Source organism: Drosophila navojoa, chromosome 3, assembly GCF_054131105.1.
Source record: "Drosophila navojoa isolate 15081-1374.11 chromosome 3, UAZ_NAV_1.0, whole genome shotgun sequence".
NCBI classification, from domain to species: Eukaryota; Metazoa; Arthropoda; class Insecta; order Diptera; family Drosophilidae; genus Drosophila; species Drosophila navojoa.
Genome location: NC_142891.1, coordinates 2,935,673 through 2,953,339, shown reverse-complemented (window position 1 = coordinate 2,953,339; position 17,667 = coordinate 2,935,673). Strand labels below are relative to the sequence as shown.

At 33.5% G+C, this 17,667-nt stretch overlaps 6 protein-coding genes across 6 annotated transcripts in view; 5 read left to right on the top strand and 1 right to left on the bottom strand.

Annotated features, from left to right (window-relative positions):
* LOC115563159 (Chronologically inappropriate morphogenesis) overlaps positions 1-908 on the top strand; it is a 60,658-nt gene extending 59,750 nt beyond the window's left edge. Inside the window, exons 6-7 of the mRNA XM_030385709.2 lie at positions 181-328; positions 423-908. Of these exons, the coding sequence (XP_030241569.2) occupies positions 181-328; positions 423-908 (634 nt within the window). The remainder of the gene's footprint in view (positions 1-180; positions 329-422) is intronic.
* Positions 909-992: 84 nt separating this feature from the next.
* LOC149091616 (uncharacterized) lies at positions 993-6,635 on the top strand. The gene has a single exon (XM_089257132.1). The coding sequence runs from the start codon at positions 993-995 to the stop codon at positions 1,713-1,715; it is 723 nt and encodes a 240-aa protein (XP_089113258.1). The 3' UTR covers positions 1,716-6,635.
* Positions 6,636-9,718: 3,083 nt separating this feature from the next.
* cpb (F-actin-capping protein subunit beta) lies at positions 9,719-11,386 on the top strand. Its single transcript, XM_030385718.2, has 3 exons — positions 9,719-9,863; positions 9,941-10,051; positions 10,374-11,386. Exons 2-3 carry the CDS (start codon positions 10,049-10,051, stop codon positions 11,193-11,195), a joined length of 825 nt encoding a protein of 274 aa, XP_030241578.1. The 5' UTR covers positions 9,719-9,863; positions 9,941-10,048; the 3' UTR covers positions 11,196-11,386.
* A 1,098-nt stretch (positions 11,387-12,484) lies between these two features.
* On the bottom strand, positions 12,485-16,336 carry LOC115563161 (Golgi-pH regulating cation channel). The gene is made up of 9 exons (XM_030385717.2): positions 16,062-16,336; positions 15,935-15,995; positions 15,718-15,800; positions 15,475-15,651; positions 14,519-14,680; positions 14,171-14,454; positions 13,765-14,101; positions 13,556-13,709; positions 12,485-13,491 (listed from the first exon to the last, which is right to left on the bottom strand). Exons 1-9 carry the CDS (start codon positions 16,164-16,166, stop codon positions 13,259-13,261), a joined length of 1,596 nt encoding a protein of 531 aa, XP_030241577.1. The 5' UTR covers positions 16,167-16,336; the 3' UTR covers positions 12,485-13,258.
* A 174-nt stretch (positions 16,337-16,510) lies between these two features.
* Tfb5 (transcription factor B5) lies at positions 16,511-16,914 on the top strand. Its single transcript, XM_030385720.2, has 2 exons — positions 16,511-16,652; positions 16,712-16,914. Exons 1-2 carry the CDS (start codon positions 16,618-16,620, stop codon positions 16,896-16,898), a joined length of 222 nt encoding a protein of 73 aa, XP_030241580.1. The 5' UTR covers positions 16,511-16,617; the 3' UTR covers positions 16,899-16,914.
* An 18-nt stretch (positions 16,915-16,932) lies between these two features.
* LOC115563162 (zinc finger HIT domain-containing protein 1) lies at positions 16,933-17,466 on the top strand. Its single transcript, XM_030385719.2, has one exon. The coding sequence runs from the start codon at positions 16,933-16,935 to the stop codon at positions 17,383-17,385; it is 453 nt and encodes a 150-aa protein (XP_030241579.1). The 3' UTR covers positions 17,386-17,466.
* Positions 17,467-17,667: the final 201 nt, after the last annotated feature.

The following is a 17,667-nucleotide window of genomic DNA, read 5'->3' as shown; positions in this document are numbered from 1 at the left end:
TCATCAAAAATCAATTATATCTCGTACATATTAATAGCTAGAGTCTCAAAATTTTGCAGCTTGTTTCATCTGAGTTTTATACAATTTTGATTTTTATTACATTTGGAATAACGGCTATACATTTCAATAGAATATGTAGTATTTTATTAAAATCCATCAATTTTCTATTCATTCTTGCAGCCGCTATGAGAACCACAGTCCGAGCACCACAGCAGGCAATGGAAATGCGCCGAGCAACTTGGATCGCATTGTCAAATCGGAGCGGAACAATGGCAGCGCCAACGAGGCCAACGACGATGAACGCGAGCTGATGGACGAGTCAACAGATGTATGAATAGAAATCCCTCTTTCTTTCTCTCTGCTTCTGTATTCATAGAACAGTTTCTCATGTGAATTTTAAACTCTCTTTATATTAACCTTAGAATGGTGCCGAGGATTTGCGTGTGAAGCTGGAGAACTCGAACTTTTCGCCGCCGCCACCGAACTCGAACACCTCGTCGACGACACCGAACACGCTGCTGGAGAACCTGAAGAATGCGGACGGATCGCTGTCTGGAAATTTGGCCGCTTCGATAGCGCCCGCCGACATGTTGAACGTGTGGAATGCAACGAAAATGAATAACAAGAACAGCGTCAATACGGCCGACGGCAAGAAGCTGAAGTGTCTGTACTGCGACCGTCTCTACGGCTACGAGACGAACTTGCGCGCGCACATCCGGCAGCGGCATCAGGGCATCCGTGTGCCCTGCCCGTTCTGCGAGCGCACCTTCACGCGCAACAACACGGTGCGGCGGCATATAGCGCGGGAGCACAAGCAGGAGATTGGCCTGGCAGCGGGCGCCACAATTGCGCCGGCCCATGTGGCGGCAGCGGCGGCGGCAGCAGCGGCGGCCAATCATTCACCATAGGAAGCAGCCGCAACGGCAGCGGCAGCAGTAGTCATAAATGCGAGCAAGGAGGCGGCGAAGCAGCGTAAACGTAAATCACTCAAAATGGCATTGGAGAAGTGCATGCAGAGGCGGGATGCGATGGCAACCGCGGGCGAAACAAGTGGCGGTGGCGGTGGCGGTGGCGGAAGCGGAGGGGGAGGGGGAGGCGGTGGTAGCAGCAGCATGGGCGGGAGCGTCGATGAGAGCGAAGCGGCGGCAGCCAGTGGACTGCTCAGCTTTGTGCAGCGGCAGCATCAGGTGCATCAGGAGCTGGCCATGCAAATCAAGGCGGCTATGGCTGCTGAGCAGGAGCAGCAGCAACAGCAGCAACAGCAGCAACAGCAGCACCAGCAGCACCAGCAGGAGCAGCAGCAGCGAGCTGAGGCTGAGGCAGCGGCGGCAGCGGCTGAGGCAATGGATACCACAGCAAATACAACAACAACAACAACAACGGGCACCGATGCCAGCGATGCCGAGGCCAGCGAGCTAAGCAAGGTCTCAGCCATGGACATCGATGAGCAGACCGAAACTGAAATCGAGCCCGAGTCCGAATTGGTTGTTGTCGAGCCCAAGATTGAGCCGCTGAGCGACAGCGAGGCTGAGGAGGAGCTGGAGGGACATGAGCAGGAGCAGGAGCACGAGCAGGAGGCTGAGCAGCAGCAGCAGCAACAGCAGCAGCAGCTGAGACTCTATAATGCCACGCCGCCCAGCCACGAGCAGCCACGCACGCCCACGCCCACTAGCCCCCCGCCCATGAGCTCCACGCCCAATGCGAGCGAGCAGTAAAGCGGTGCAAAAGAAGACGATAAGAGAAAACAAAAAATGAATTAAATATAAATTAGACCCGCCCCCCACAACTTGAATTTAAAGCCTAACAATGAGTGATTGATAATGAGTGATGATAATGAAGATGATTAAGATGATGATGATGATGATAAACGTTTACGCGCCAAAGGATCATGAACAACCAGATGATCGCCTAATGAAGAAGAAGACGAAGATATGACTACTGTTGCAACTGTCGTTGCCCTCGGAGACCAACAAAACAAAGAGAGAAAAAAGACCCAAAACTGGGCAAAATGTTTACTATATAAATTAAACTAAAACTAACAACTAACAACTAAAATTAAATTTAAAGAAACACACACACACTCATACACACATCTACACACACACACACAGCTGCAGTATTTGATACAAATTTTTTAAAAATTTATTTACAAACAATCACAAGAAAAACAACAAAAACAAGAGACCAAACTACAAATTAAATTAAATATTTTTAATTTATTTTGCTAACAAAACAACAACAACAATAACTACAACAAGATTTAAAGCAAACGCAAACCGGCTGAAAAATCGTTTTCAGGGTGCTAATTAAATAAAAGAAAATAAATATAAAAAAAATAAAATAAAATATATATATATATAAAAACAAAATAGTGAAGCTTAAAACGAAATTAAAATAAATACAAAGTTTGAACGTTTTTGATTGGTGCCGTAGCTGAAACAAAAATACACAAAAATAATTGTTTATGTATTTTCAAAATATAATTCACAATTATTATTTAAAAACACAATGAAACAAAAGCAACATATTTAATTTAAAAAATAAAAATAAAAAAATAGCTGCAATACTACAAAACAAACAAACTACAAAGCAACAATAGCAACAAAAACCGCAACCAAAAGTACCTGCAACAATTTAAATAGTATAAAACAAAAACAAAAAATATAAAAACAAATGCAAAAAAAAAAAACGAACTTTAAAAAATACACAAAGCATTTAATTTTTTATAATAAAAACAAGAAACACGCGCTGGCAGCTGAGCTATAAAAAATAAAATACAATTAATTGCCTTGCCTAAGTTTTTTGTAAATAATTTTATTAAATTTCTCATGCGCCAGGGCAAGAGCAACAAACAGAAAGGCTAGCTGCCACGCCCACTAGCCACATGCGCTGTGCGTTACAAGTTTTTATTGACAATTTTTCTCAAATTTTATGTTCACAAATTTTGCACATGCGCTTAAAAAATTCAATTTTTTTCAATTCAAGTTTTTTTTTTATCAAACTTTTTTGTTTACAACCAACGCAAAATAAAATAAATAAAACAATTGGTAAATTGGGTGCCTATAAAAAGTATATAAAATTAAACGAAACTATTAGTAAAATTTTATAAAATGAAATGCTTTTATATATTTAAATAATGAACTAAAGTAAAGATTAATAATTATAGCAAAAGGAAAACAAAAATAATGAAAACTTGTTAAATGGAAATAATGAAACGAATGTCAAACCTCTCAAAAACGTTCTCAAACAAATACAACAACAACAACAAACAGCAAACATAAATTGACAAACAAAAATTCAAAATCTAAAATTTTGGCACACCTTTCGAAAACATTTTTCAAAGAAAACAAAATTTTTTATTTCTATCAAATATCCAAATTTATTTAAATTCAAAATTCAGTTTTTCGGCTCTCGATATGATTTTTGTAACCAAGCAAAACAAACAAAGAAAAAATGCTGTAAAAAGAAAATGATTTGAAAACATATTTGTTGTAAGCAAAGCAAAGTGAAACATAATATGGCCAATGCCTCCCACTGTGGGCGTGGCACTTGTATATAGCACAAACAAAAAACAAAAAGTAACACACAAAAGCAAAATGAAATGCAGAGTTTTAGAGTGTAAGATTCAGTTGTAAAAGTTGAATATAAGGAATGCCCCTACTACTGCTGTGGGGTGTAGTACGTGAAATGAAATGAAATGTACATACATATATATATATATCAATACATGTACGTGTATGCATATATATATATATATGTATGTACATGTAAAGCGCATATGTAGGAAACACTTAGGCTCGCCAAAAGTTGCTTGCAAGTAGTTTTTCTTTTCCCATTAACTTTTCCTTAATTTTTTCAATTTTTTTCTACACTAATTTACCGGTTTATTGCTAGATTTTTCATTTTACATATAAATACAGGGTGATAAACATATATACACACACAAATACACAAACACACACACACACACACAACAACAACAACGACAATAGCTGACAAAATATAGTATTCACAATAATCAAAAGAGAAATCTAGTTACAATATACAATAGAACATATATACGCACACCTGCATACAAGCCGTTCGCTTTGAGAATCGCATAGAGCGGCTCAGCGGCATATATTTTTCTTGTGTAGTTCTTAAACGTTCTCCTCCCTTCCCCCACTTGAAAACCAGTTTGTTCTGTGATCTGCAGCGTTTCACGCGTTGCAAAGTTATTTTTGTTTTGCTTTTATTTTAATTTTTTTTAGTTTTGTTTCTTTCGATATATAGTTCTCTTATAAACATATGTACATATATGTATGTATTTATATATATGTATATCTTTATATAGTTCTTCGATCCCAACTTTTAAAAACTCGAACAGCAAGAAAAGAGAAAAAAAAATATTGAGAAATAATTGCAATAATTTAATTTTAAACTACACCTATATATACCCTGTAATTTAACCCTATAACACACACACACACATGCACGCACACACGCACTCGCTCAGCCAGCCCCCGCGGACCACGCCCATTGCTTTGCCGCCTCTGCGCTAGCCTGGCTGCAAAACGTTCTCTGGAGTCTGAATTACATATTATTTTTTAAGTACGTTTTGCTGTCCTGGTGGGCGTTTGGCATACGCAAATCGCTCTGGGCGTGGCACAAACACAAAGAAAAATTAGAGAGTTAATACTAATTAAAAATATATATATAATTTTAAGTTTTTATTTTTAGACTTTATGCATATATACGTGTGCATATATGTAAATCAAACTCAGGAACTCATATACCTCAGAAATCAGAAACTATAACTTTGTTTCAAATTACTTTATATACATACTATATAAAGTTCAAAGTTCATTCGAAGATGCTAAAAAATAAAGAAAGAAAACAGCTTTAGTTCTTAGTTATGTATTTTTATGATTTAGTTTTTTATTTCTACCTAAACTAAGCTTAAATATTAAAGCAAAAGACACACGCACACACACCCAAACAACAATAGAATAATTACAACAACAACAACAAATATATCGAACTGCAATAGTTAACTAAACTACCTCAATGGGCCCCAATAGACTGCGCATATAGCAAAAGAAAACAAAAATATTTTTAAATATATAACAAATAGAACATAAAATACAAAACTTTTTTTTAAGTCTTGTCAAAACACACACACACAACCACAAACAACTGCATACACACCACAAATACACACACACACCTTTTGGCTTTTGTTTTCGTTTTGAGATATTTACAAAAAACAAATTTAATTTGCAACACAATTTTTTGGCTTCAAATTCAATTGAAAAAAATAAATCCAAAAGTTCGGTTGTAAAACAGGAAAAAATTCATTTTGTTTTTTTTTTTTTCGGTTTTTGTAAATATGCGCTAAATTTAAACACGAAATGAAAGTGGAGCACATTAAATGTAAAGTAAAAATCTTTTGGCTATTTAAAATTTAAACTTAAAAAATAATTACACAAATTTTACTCTATGCTAAGAAAGTCATATGTTGTATACATTAAAAAATTTTGGCAAAGCAACTAAATGAGGCAAAAAATAAGAAGAGAAAAACAAAAAAAAAAAAAAAAACATTACATATACTAAACTATGTATAACACATACGAATGCAAAAAAAAGAAAAAATACAAAGAAATTATTTTAAGGCTATCAAAAATTACGATACTATAAAGAATTTCAACATTAACTGTCCAAAAAGAAAACATGAAAAATTTTGTTGACAGCAATTTAAATTCAATTCAATGCGTAAACCCGAAATGGTTATAAAAACAAAATATGTAAAAATAAAAACTAAAAAATCCTTTCTTCAAGAAAATTTTTGCAACAAAAAAAAAAAATTTATAATAATCGAAGCAAAAACTATTTTAGGCTTAAACTTTCGGCTAAACAAATATTAACAACAAAAAAAAAAAAAAAACGAAACGAAATGTAAACTTAACAAAAAAAAAAACAAAACATATTTTTAACACACGCAAAAAACATTAGGCACTTGCTAAAAAAAATTAATAAGTAACCGTTATTTGCATAAATATTTATTTCAAGTAAAAAACAATTTTTAGGCGCAACTTTTGGCCCAAAAATAATTTCTTTGTAAAAATGTAAGTGCGGAAACCAGCAAGAAGAAGAAAAAGCGCATATATTAATAAATAAACTTACCAGAAAAAAATGAATAAAAAATAAACACAAATGTCGCCATTTTGCATTTAGAAGAGCGTTAAAAGTTGAAAAACAGAAAGGAAAATTTACAAAACTTTTAATGTACATAAAAAAAAAAACAATTTTAAAATTTAAAAAAACAAGAAATGCTACAGATATGTATTTGTAATTTTGTGTGTTTTTCTTTGTTCACTCAATTTTAATTTTGTTTTTTTTTTTTTTAATTTTTTGCATTGTATAAATTAATTTTTAAGTAAAATTTAAAAAACGTGAATTATTGTGTAATTGTGCACAGGTACAAAAAGCTAAATTTACATATATGTATATGTGTATGTATATATAAATATATATATACAGAAAGAAAAATAAATTAATTAAATACGCGCTGTATGTAATTTTTGTTATATATTTTTTGTTAATACTTGTTTTCTAATTAATATTTAGTTTAATATATATTCAAAAAGAAAAAACAAGCCAATTGTACTTATAAACAATTTCATCAACTACACTGAGCGAAAAAATAGTTACAAACTTACATAAACAAACTTTACGTTCTGCTACACTGAAAGAAACGAACTTCTATCCGTAAGTTATTTCAAATAACTATAAAAACACAGCAGTAAAAACCGATACAAAAATAATGTTTAAGCGTAAAATGTAAAAAATGTATGCTATTTTTTAAAGTTTATTTTTATTTTAATAACGTTTATGTTGTTTTTAATTTGTTCAAGCAGCACGCGAATTGGCTTGTTTACAATTTAATTTTAATTTTTAATGTTTAACTAAATATAAAAATATATATATATATATATATTACGAAATATATATATTTAATTAAATGCTAAATTAATGCAAAACTAAATAAATGTTTAAAAAAATTGGAATAATTGGCAAATTTCATTTTTTTTGTAAACAAAATTTTTTAAAAATATTTTTATTTTTACAGCAAACGGGGCAAGAAAACCAGAAAAAAAAACATAAATATATTTTTTTGTTAAGGCAAATACGTATACTAAAAAGAGATTTTTAAAATATAACTGTTTAGGCCTAAGCAAACTTTACAGTTCAGTTCAGCATTAAAGTCGATTTTGGTATCCCCTCCTCCCTTTATGAATGTGTAAATCAAGTTGTTGTAAATTTGTCTATAATGCAAATCGAAGCGAGTACAAATTAAATTTAATATATATGTGCGTAAAATATATTATTTTTTAAATATTTTTCTATTGAAATTATCACTTTTGTTTGAGTATTTCTTTTCTAATGTAAGTCACACAAATTTAGAGACAAAGTAAATGAGGCATACAAAAAACTTTTGGAACAAAGACAAGTACAAAATTTCAGGTAATACGAAAAAGTAGCAGTAAAAATTTACATTAACAAATATATTATGCAAATACGTACAAATTTTTCGGCATAAAAAACGTAAAATTAAAAAAAAAAACTCAAAATAAAAATTAAGTAAGGAACTGCCATGAAAATGTTTGGCAATTGGTGTGACTTTTTAGCAATGATTTTAGTTAAATAAATAAATTCTTGCCATGGAATATATATAACAATATAGATATATATGTATATTTTTTTTTATTTATGAACTTTCAGTTAATAACTTAAAAAATAGACAAACTTGAGTTACACATGCAAAAAATATTAATAAATAAAAAAATACAAATTAAAACTGCGCTGAACTGCAAAGTGAGCAAAACAAAAAAAATTTAAGTAAGTCAAAATTACACAAAAAATAATCTTTTAGTTTCTCATTTTTTTTAAAGTCCACTTCATAAATATGAATTATGTAAATGTATGCTAAAGTCTATGTACATATACATTTATTAAAAAATAAACAAAAAAACACGATAGTTTTAAAAAATATATAAGTAAAATCCATTTTGGAGCAAACTCAGGGCATTATCAAGACTCACGACGATGTATACATGCATTTAATACCAAAAAAAAAACTTTTCGATATGTATTACAAATAAAAATTTAAAAATAAACGTAAAAGCAAAAATTTGTAATCATGCAAAAAACGATTATGAACAACTCAGGTATTAAACATAAATATTGAAAAAAAAAAGAAATATTTTCAGAAAAAGAAAACGACATTTTTCAAAAAAGTTGTGCAATATTCTTAAAAGTTTTCTAAATACGTAATAGTATTAAATAAAACTAAAAACAAAGCAAATAAAATTTAAAAAATCGAGTGTTCATAAATGGAAATTAGGCATGGAAAGAGATAGAAATAGAGTTTAGAGCAAGAGTAAAAGTGAAGGAGCGTGAGTTTTTGAAGCAAATGACGATTTAGCCTTATAATTTAAAATTTATTTTATTTTGTTTTTATTTATACCAAGCCACAAACAACAACAACACGACAACTACAACCACTAACATCCACAACCAACATACAAACAAACACACACACACAACACAAAAGATACATAAAATAGTCAAATAAATAGCTAAATGAAAATGAGTTTATATAAAAGAAGGAAAACATAAAACTGTGATTACATTTTTTATTGTCGATGCTGATTGATAACAAAAATGTTGCATAAAAGAAAAAAAAAAAACAAAAAAAATTTAAATGCAAGATTGGCAAACTTATAAAAATAAAAAACAAAAATTAAAAGAAAACAGCGTATGATTTCTTTGATGCATAACTAAATAAATATTTAATTAGCCGAAATATTAAACTTCAAAAGAATTACTATGCGTAAAAAAATACTAAATATTACTTGTAAAATGATTTGAGGTATTAGTAAATAATGTCTATCGAGTTATATAATTTACCAGACTTTTTCTTTTAAAAACTTCAAAATTTAAGATTGGAAAACTCAAAATTCAACATTTAGTTCACATTCCACTAAACACTTTCTGTATGTAGTGCACTTTAGTTAAAAATTAAAGTCTGAGATTTTACATTTATATGGTCAACGTATACACCTATTTAATATAATATATATAAAAAAAAAACTAAAAAAAAAAAAAACATAAGCAAAAAAAAATACAAAATTGACTAAGTTTATGAATTATTTAAACAACAACAGTAAACACACACAAACCAAAAATAAACACATACGATTATATTTGGCTATATACTAAACAAAAATATATATAAACATATATATATAAAGCAAAATGTGTAAAGAAAAATTAAAAAAAAAAAAAGAAAAATTAACTAAACTGTATTTTCACTCTGATTTCTATATATACATATGTCTGGAATATGTGCAAGCGTGAAATTTAAGTAAACAGCTTAAATATATTTTTAATGAAAATTCGGATTAAAACAAATTACGATTATGGCATAAACTTTTGTGTAAAATATTAAATCTAAGCTATACAAAAAAAAAAACGAACAAAAAAAAAACGTACAGAAGGAAAAACGCATTGTAACAAAAACTCACACAGCATGGAAATGGGGAAACAGATATTGAACATAAAGTATATGAACGAAAAATCTAAATTCAATAAACTTGTTGCAAAAATATAATAAAAAAAAAAGAAACATTAGTTTTATTTACACAAATTAAATTTAAAACTTGGCGAAGCAATTTACTATCGCTATCGATAGTCCTTAGATATTGCATTTCGATTGCTACGGTCCGCAAGCTGGTCACACAGTTTTCTGAACAGCTGTTTGCGTGTTGTCGCTATCTGTGAATGGTGAATGGACGCCATTGTGTTACGTGCTGACGAATCGAGTAAGTTGAAATTTGTTGTAAATAGTGTTAGCTGTTGTTTTAATTTATATATAATACTGACGAATTACACTCTACAGCGCTAATTAAATAACGATTCGATAACTACTTGAAGACGCTTAGAAAATTTGCTGCAAGATAAGAACAAAGACAACAAACAAGGAGGAAAAACAGTCACAGTTAACAAAATGGTGAGTAATGCGGATGACATGAAAACAAATTAAACAAAACGAAAGAATCAAGTTAAGATGGTTATCACCCTAATGCATTAATCACTACTATGATACTGAATATACGTGTGGTCAATATGTAGATATGTATATGTGTGTTGTTGGCCTGTGACCTAAAACAAATGCCCATATATGGAAGTGTTCGTGGCTTGCCGGGTATTAAAGAAGGAGGGGCGGGGGCGAGGTAGAAGAAGTGAAACACTTATCAGCTGTGATTGGCCAAAAAAAAAAAAACTAAAAATGACTCAAACATTTTCTACTACAACACTCTCGTTTCTTGCAGTCGGAAATGCAAATGGATTGTGCGCTGGATTTGATGCGAAGATTGCCGCCTCAGCAGATTGAAAAGAATCTGATTGATTTGATTGATCTGGCGCCCGATTTGTGCGAGGATCTGTTATCATCTGTGGACCAGCCCCTGAAGATAGCCAAAGATAAGGAGCATGGCAAAGATTATTTGCTATGCGATTACAATCGGGATGGTGATTCGTATCGCTCGCCATGGTCGAACACCTATTACCCAGCGCTGGAAGATGGACAAATGCCATCGGAGCGTCTACGCAAGTTGGAAATCGAAGCGAACTATGCATTCGATCAGTATCGCGAAATGTATTACGAAGGAGGCGTCTCCTCCGTTTATTTGTGGGATCTAGATCACGGCTTTGCCGCGGTCATATTAATTAAAAAAGCGGGCGATGGCAGCAAAATGATACGCGGCTGCTGGGATTCAATCCACGTTGTGGAGGTCCAAGAGAAAACCACCGGCCGCACGGCACACTACAAACTCACCTCGACGGCGATGCTGTGGCTGCAAACCAATAAACAGGGTTCGGGCACCATGAATCTGGGTGGTTCGCTGACTCGGCAAACGGAACAGGATGCCAATGTGAGTGAATCATCGCCACATATCGCAAATATCGGCAAAATGGTCGAAGAGATGGAGAATAAAATACGCAACACCCTTAATGAAATCTACTTTGGCAAGACCAAGGATATTGTGAATGGGCTGCGTAGCACGCAATCGCTGGCCGATCAACGGGATCAGGCGGCCATGAAACAGGATCTGGCTGCTGCAATATTGAGACGTAATGTTAAACCCGAATAGAACTGAAGCTGAGTTGAGTGTGAAGCCTTATATATAGACAGTAATCGACTTCAAATTACAGCATTGAGCAATTAGCAAAGAAAGGAAAAAACAGACACAAAAACAATGCGCATTTCTAGACATTAAATTTGTTAACGAAACATTATAATAGAAAACTTGTTAAATGAAGGAAACCACAGAAAAAGAACAAACAAATGTATTAATGTAAATTGATTGCCCAGTTTTCTAAACATCTTCCTACTCCTCACGCTCCGCCTTGTTGCATTTTTAATATCAAATTTCAAGTCCAGCTCTTTAGACAGTATCTATTAAGTATCTATATTTGAGTATTTTTTTGTATCTGTATAATCCATATATCATAATTTGTAATCATATTTTTTGTATTCAAAAGTCGACGCAATTATTTTCGCATTTCATTTCAAATTCAATTTTCGATTAGTTTGAATGTTACTTTTGGCAACTTCTGCTGCTATTCAATATTTAAAATAATTGTGTTTATAAATATACATAAAAAAAAAAAAAATAAATTAAATAAATAAATAATATATGTATGTATGTGTATTGTAACAATAAGAAGCTCGAAGCATAAATTTTACATTATGTACTTTTACCGACAAATACACACTATGTACCGATCAGCGAAACATATATAAAACTATTGATTTATGTTAATATTGATTTTTGACGGAATGGCTTTGTAAGGCAGAAATACATAGCTAAGGGTCGGTATTCACCTCAAAGGAGCAGCTTTTTGATCAGATTATAATGAATAATTTCAACATTCTACATATTCTAGTCTGTAAGCTTTTGAAGATTAATCGATGCTATACTCAGATAGATAATGACACTTCTTCTATTGAATTTTAAATGTTTTTGATTTCATTTTTTATCACTTCTAGTTGGCGATAAAAATAATATTTACAAAATGATTTAAAGCCAAAAAATACGTTTTTTATAAATATTTTTATTATATTATTTTATATCATTTTGCATATAAAAATTCATATTTGACTACATTAAATTTTTTTTTCAGTTTCAAATACACGTTTATTGAGATTAAAGTTCTACTAAAGTTTACAATAACCTGAAACGCAATAGAATATATTGGAATATATTCAACATTGGAATAAATTCTTAAATTCAAATAAACTAGAATCGATTTTTGTTAGCTGAATATCTGATCAATCCTTCAATCAGCGAATCATTACTAACTTCCTAAATATAATATATTTCGCTCCTTATTCCCGTTCCAAGAATACGTTTCTCATGTTCAATTAAAATGTTCAAAGTTTTTGGTTTTGGTATGGCTATGCTTTAGTTTATTTTTCATGAAAAAATTCGCAAACTGCGCTACAAGTTACAAGTTTTATAATAATTCTTTTTTATCAATTTAAATAAGATAAGATGTGTGGCCTTATATCGAATACATGAATACAAATACATTTTTTAGTTATCAGTAAATTAAATTGAAACTTTTTCCTATTATGCGTATCGTTCATTTTTGTTTGTTTTTCTCTTTATCGTGATTATTATATATGTTTATATAAATACTCTTAGTTTTCTTTTTTCTTTTGCATTATCAACTATGTACAAAATCACGACATTTATGCGTGTGTGTGTGTGTCTGATAAGAAGTTCTATACGTGTAGAGAATCGATTTCGGGTCTCTTTCAATACTTCAAAGTATTTTGTCGCACTAGATATCTACAAACTTAATGCTAAGTGATTACAAATAAGTTAAGATTTAGCTTTAATTAGGAGGAAAATGAAAGGTTACCTTTGCTGTTCTTGCTGCTGTTGAGTTCATATACAATATTTTACACGGGCTGACAAATTCGAAAAGTGCTTGTGTGATGGAAACAAGGAAAAGGATTTAGGTGTTTAACATTGGGGCAGAGGAGCAACAGGCTGAGTAGTCGAGGTGCTATATTAGACCAGCAATTAAAACGCCTCGGCTCTCATTTAGTGCGTACATTAAATAGTTATAAATAAATGTGCAGTATATATATTTATATATAGAAATATATATAGATATATATGTAAAAGTCTCTTAGGTACACAGCTTATTGCATTTTGGAAACTTCAAACTTAGTATTTATGATTTCCTCATCGGAATCGAGCACAGGCAATGCTGGATCACCCATTGATGAGGGTATATTCTCCTCCACCCAGCGCAAATCATCATCCTCCGTGGTTGTGGCCGCACGTGCATTTTTAGTGGTTTGTGCGTTGCCATTTTGATGGGTGCCACGCATCTTAATGCCATACGCATCTGCTACAAACTGATCCTCTTCATCTGCAAGCGTAAGATAGAGAATTAACTTATGCTTTAATAATTGTTTGTTGGCGATCTAGCTAACCTTCGTCGTCCTCATCCTCTGGATTATCCAGTAGCGGCGTAAATGCATATCGCTGATTATTATTTGTGGGCCGCCAAAGTATCATAATAACCAACAATAGCACAGAGAACAGTATATGCCAAAAGCCTGTATCTAGCCAGATATCATGCCAGCCCTGTGAAATTCAAATATATAGACATAGCCGATAGGAAATTTGTAGTTGGACTTACAGGTGTGCAGCTCTCGGTCTTACGCAAACGCAGAGCAAACAACATGAAGATCAACGAAGCAATAACAGCGAATATTAGCGTATTTGTAAAGTGTCTATACAGTGAGAGCTTAACCATGTTTCTGCGCAGTCGCAACGTGCGCGTTGTCTGTACGAGGGACGTAAATATCCACCAGCAAATTACAGTATCCAGAACAGCGAGCGGTATGGTTGATAGGAGCAGCTCGCTGCGATCGCTTTTGACTCGGGTAATACGCAAATAACTCTCCACGCAAGCCAGTACAAAGTACAAAGTGCCCACGCCCACAACGCGATGTAGCATGGGACCCAAGCGAGGTCTGTGAAAGTATACAAATTTATATTATAATTAATAGAGGCTTCTGATTCAGCTCTTTAGAGTCCATTACTTGACTATGCCGAAACCCAGACTCATTATGATGACCAACATGCGCGCTAGTGTGCGCTTGGCGCAGGAGACAAACTCAGCAACTAGCTCGGCATGCTCTACGGGATGCCCTGTATTGGACACTGTCTGATACTCTGCATAGAAGAAGGCCTTCTCCAACATTCCAAGCAATATGACGCCCCCTATCCAGAATTGTATACGCAGCAAATCTCGCCATTGTGCAAATGAAACAAATAGCCAAATGATGCCAAATATAACATAAACCACACACATGATCAGATAGAACTGTAAACGATAGTTAAAAGATATAGTAGTACATAGAACAACAGTAACTTGTGCAAATCCTTACCGGCAAAAAAGGCCAATCAATGGCTGATATGTAGCCATGTGGACCGAGGAATTCAATATGCACCGTTGCACGAAAAGGCTGACCAGGTGGATTTGTTAATATGGTCAGCTCCAGCTCGTAGATGCCGTCTTCAGCAATGCTCGCAATTGTCTTGGGCTTTGCCTACAAAAGTTATGAAGTTATTTACGTGCATATGTATGTATGTATACGATTTTTTTTTAACACTAGAACACGTGTCAGCTGCTTATTATTAATTATAAACTATAAATATGGATATTCTTATGAGATTATTACACTTGGTCTAAGGTTAATAATAATTAGCATATAGTTACCCATTTACATATAATATCAATGAAAAAACTTGTTTTTTACAATTTTTAGCCATAATTTTGATGACGCAAAAAACATATGCATATTTCTTAGGTATTTCTTACGAATACTTGCCAGCAAAATCGTTAAACCTGTTGGATATACTTTCTAGTATATCTATCTATTTATGATATAATCTATATCTAGATTTTAATATTGGAATTGAATGTCAAGAAATCAGGCTAATGTAAAAACTGCTTATTTACGGAATCACAACAGCGTTCCATATCAATAAAAAGTCTTAACATATTACCACTTATGATAAAGCTTCTATTTCAGCGTCTAAACATAGTATAGTTTCTGTATATATAATCTATATATTATATATACCAAACATATGTATGTATATGTTAGGTATATACATTAACTACAATTAACTACTTTTCACTCAAGCATATTTTCGAAAAAAAAAAAGTATTTTTATCCAGCATTCTCGTACTTCCGCATGGAACAGCATACACATGAGTACGCAGTGTGATAAGTAGAAGTTTCAGATAACACATATACTGGTATATTAGGTATTCGCTACTGAGTCACACACAACCCCACACACCAGTTATAGAATAAAATGTTGCCAACAAAATTACCGCAAGTGGATTTTGGCTCTTCTTCAGCTCGTGCACTTCCTCCTGCTTGTTGGCGTCGTCGGTGACATCGCTGAGTACAATAAGATGCGTGCAGTTGGCATATTTGCTTGTGGATTTCACAAGGTGGCTTAAGCTAACATTTTTCTGCAGATTCGGTTTGTCATTGAGTGCCTGCAGCTGAATAAACGTTTGTAGTAAATATTAAGAAAAATAAATTCACATATACATATATAGGTTACTTACAAATCGAGCGTCGTATAGACATGGATGTTGCGTCAGCTTAAAGTTTATAGTTAATGGAACTTCACCTTCGGAAGAGCATTCCACTATACGAAAGGAGTAAGACGTTAAGGGAGAGAGCACAGAGAGCGTAAGAGGTTAAAGCGAGGGGGGTAAGGGCAGTAGTAAAAAGTTTTCAGTTATTGCAAATTGCTCACGTTGCAAAATTCAGTGCACTTACGTTTTATGTAAATCTTCGTATTTGCCAATAGCGGACGCTGCTCCACAATCGGTTGCAGATCCTAAACAAATGGGAACCATTCGTACATTCATTTTACATAGTTTTTGTTTTGGTTTTTTCTTTTTACCTGATCTATTACAACGTCAATGATGCCGGGATCTGATTTGCCAGATGCCAGGGTGGCAAAACTGGCAAGTAGCGTAAATGTGATTGTAAAATGCTTCCACATCATGTATACGCCACACGAAACCACCTAAATAAATATTATTTATTTATTTTCACTCTTTGGCTGGCTGCGCGTTAGAACAATACTAAAACAATTTATCGGTCAACAAAACTATCGATAGCGATTAGGCTGCGCAGTCGAAGTAACTATTGCCGGTGTCTGCATAATAATTGACTATATTCTTCTTAAATATTGCCACTTTCGAAATAGGAGATTTTAGGAAGAAAATGAACACCTAATCTGAGTCATATTGTATTTCAACTAATGCTGAAAATTGTATTGAACAGCTGTTCAAATTAATCGCATAAAATACCGCAACTGCCAACACAACTGAACAATACTTGTTACCGTTTTCAGTGAATGTCAATGTTGTTGTTATCGACATATCGAAAAATCAGTAGTTAGCATTTTGTTCTAGAATTTGCAGCTTGCTCAAATGTTTTTATTGTCATAAAACATGGTAAATGTTATGAAAGGAGTGCTTGTTGAATGGTAAGTAAACAATAAAATATTTAAAAAAAAAAAAATTGCTATAAAGATATTCATTGTAGTGATCCGGCTATGAAACAATTTTTGTTACATTTGGATGAGAAACTGGCGCTGGGTCGAAAATTTATCATACAAGACTTGGACGAGAATCATTTGTTTATTTCCACGGATATTGTTGATGTGCTTCAGGCGCGTGTGGATGAGTTAATGGATCGCATTAGCTTTCCACTTCACGAGAAGGATCCATAAACTCTACGTATAATCAATAGCTACAACCAAAATAATGACGGGCCGCGAATCGCATCGTATCAAGGACGCGGAGAAAAAGCGGGTGCTGGATGAAGCAGCACGGCAACGACGTGCACGAAAAGCTCTAGAAGCTCTCGAGCGGGATAACTTTCAAGATGATCCGCATGCAGATTTGGTAATGTCCAAAAAACTACCCAAATTCCAGGAGAGCATAAAGAACGCCAAGGAGAAGAAGGGTAAGCGAAAAGGAGCCGAATACTTTCGAGCCAAATATCGCAAGAATTTCCAACAACTGCTCGAGGAGGACAAACAGAGGCCCAACTACGAGAGCGCAGCTGCGCCGCCGCCTCAAAAACCAGTCCGTCATTTTTGTGCAGTCTGTGGCAACTTTTCTCAATATTCGTGCACAGCGTGTGGGACGCGCTATTGTCGCGTTCGCTGCCTGCGCACTCATCAGGATACCCGCTGTCTAAAGTGGACCGCGTGAATTTGGTTGTATAGCTATTAAAATCCTCAATACAAAATGTAAATTAGTTTTAGCATTCTTGCAATAAACATGAAATATTAACTGCTGTCTCTGAAATACATCGATGACGCTAAAGCTTAATTGAGAACATATCGATAGGTCAGCTACTGAGTCACGATATCAACTGTCATATAATTTTGCTGATGTTAAAAATAATAATAATATTATAAAAATTCCAGTGTTTAGTTAAACTACCGCTTGATTTAAACTACGATTAAATTTAGTGTGTATTAAGATATCGTA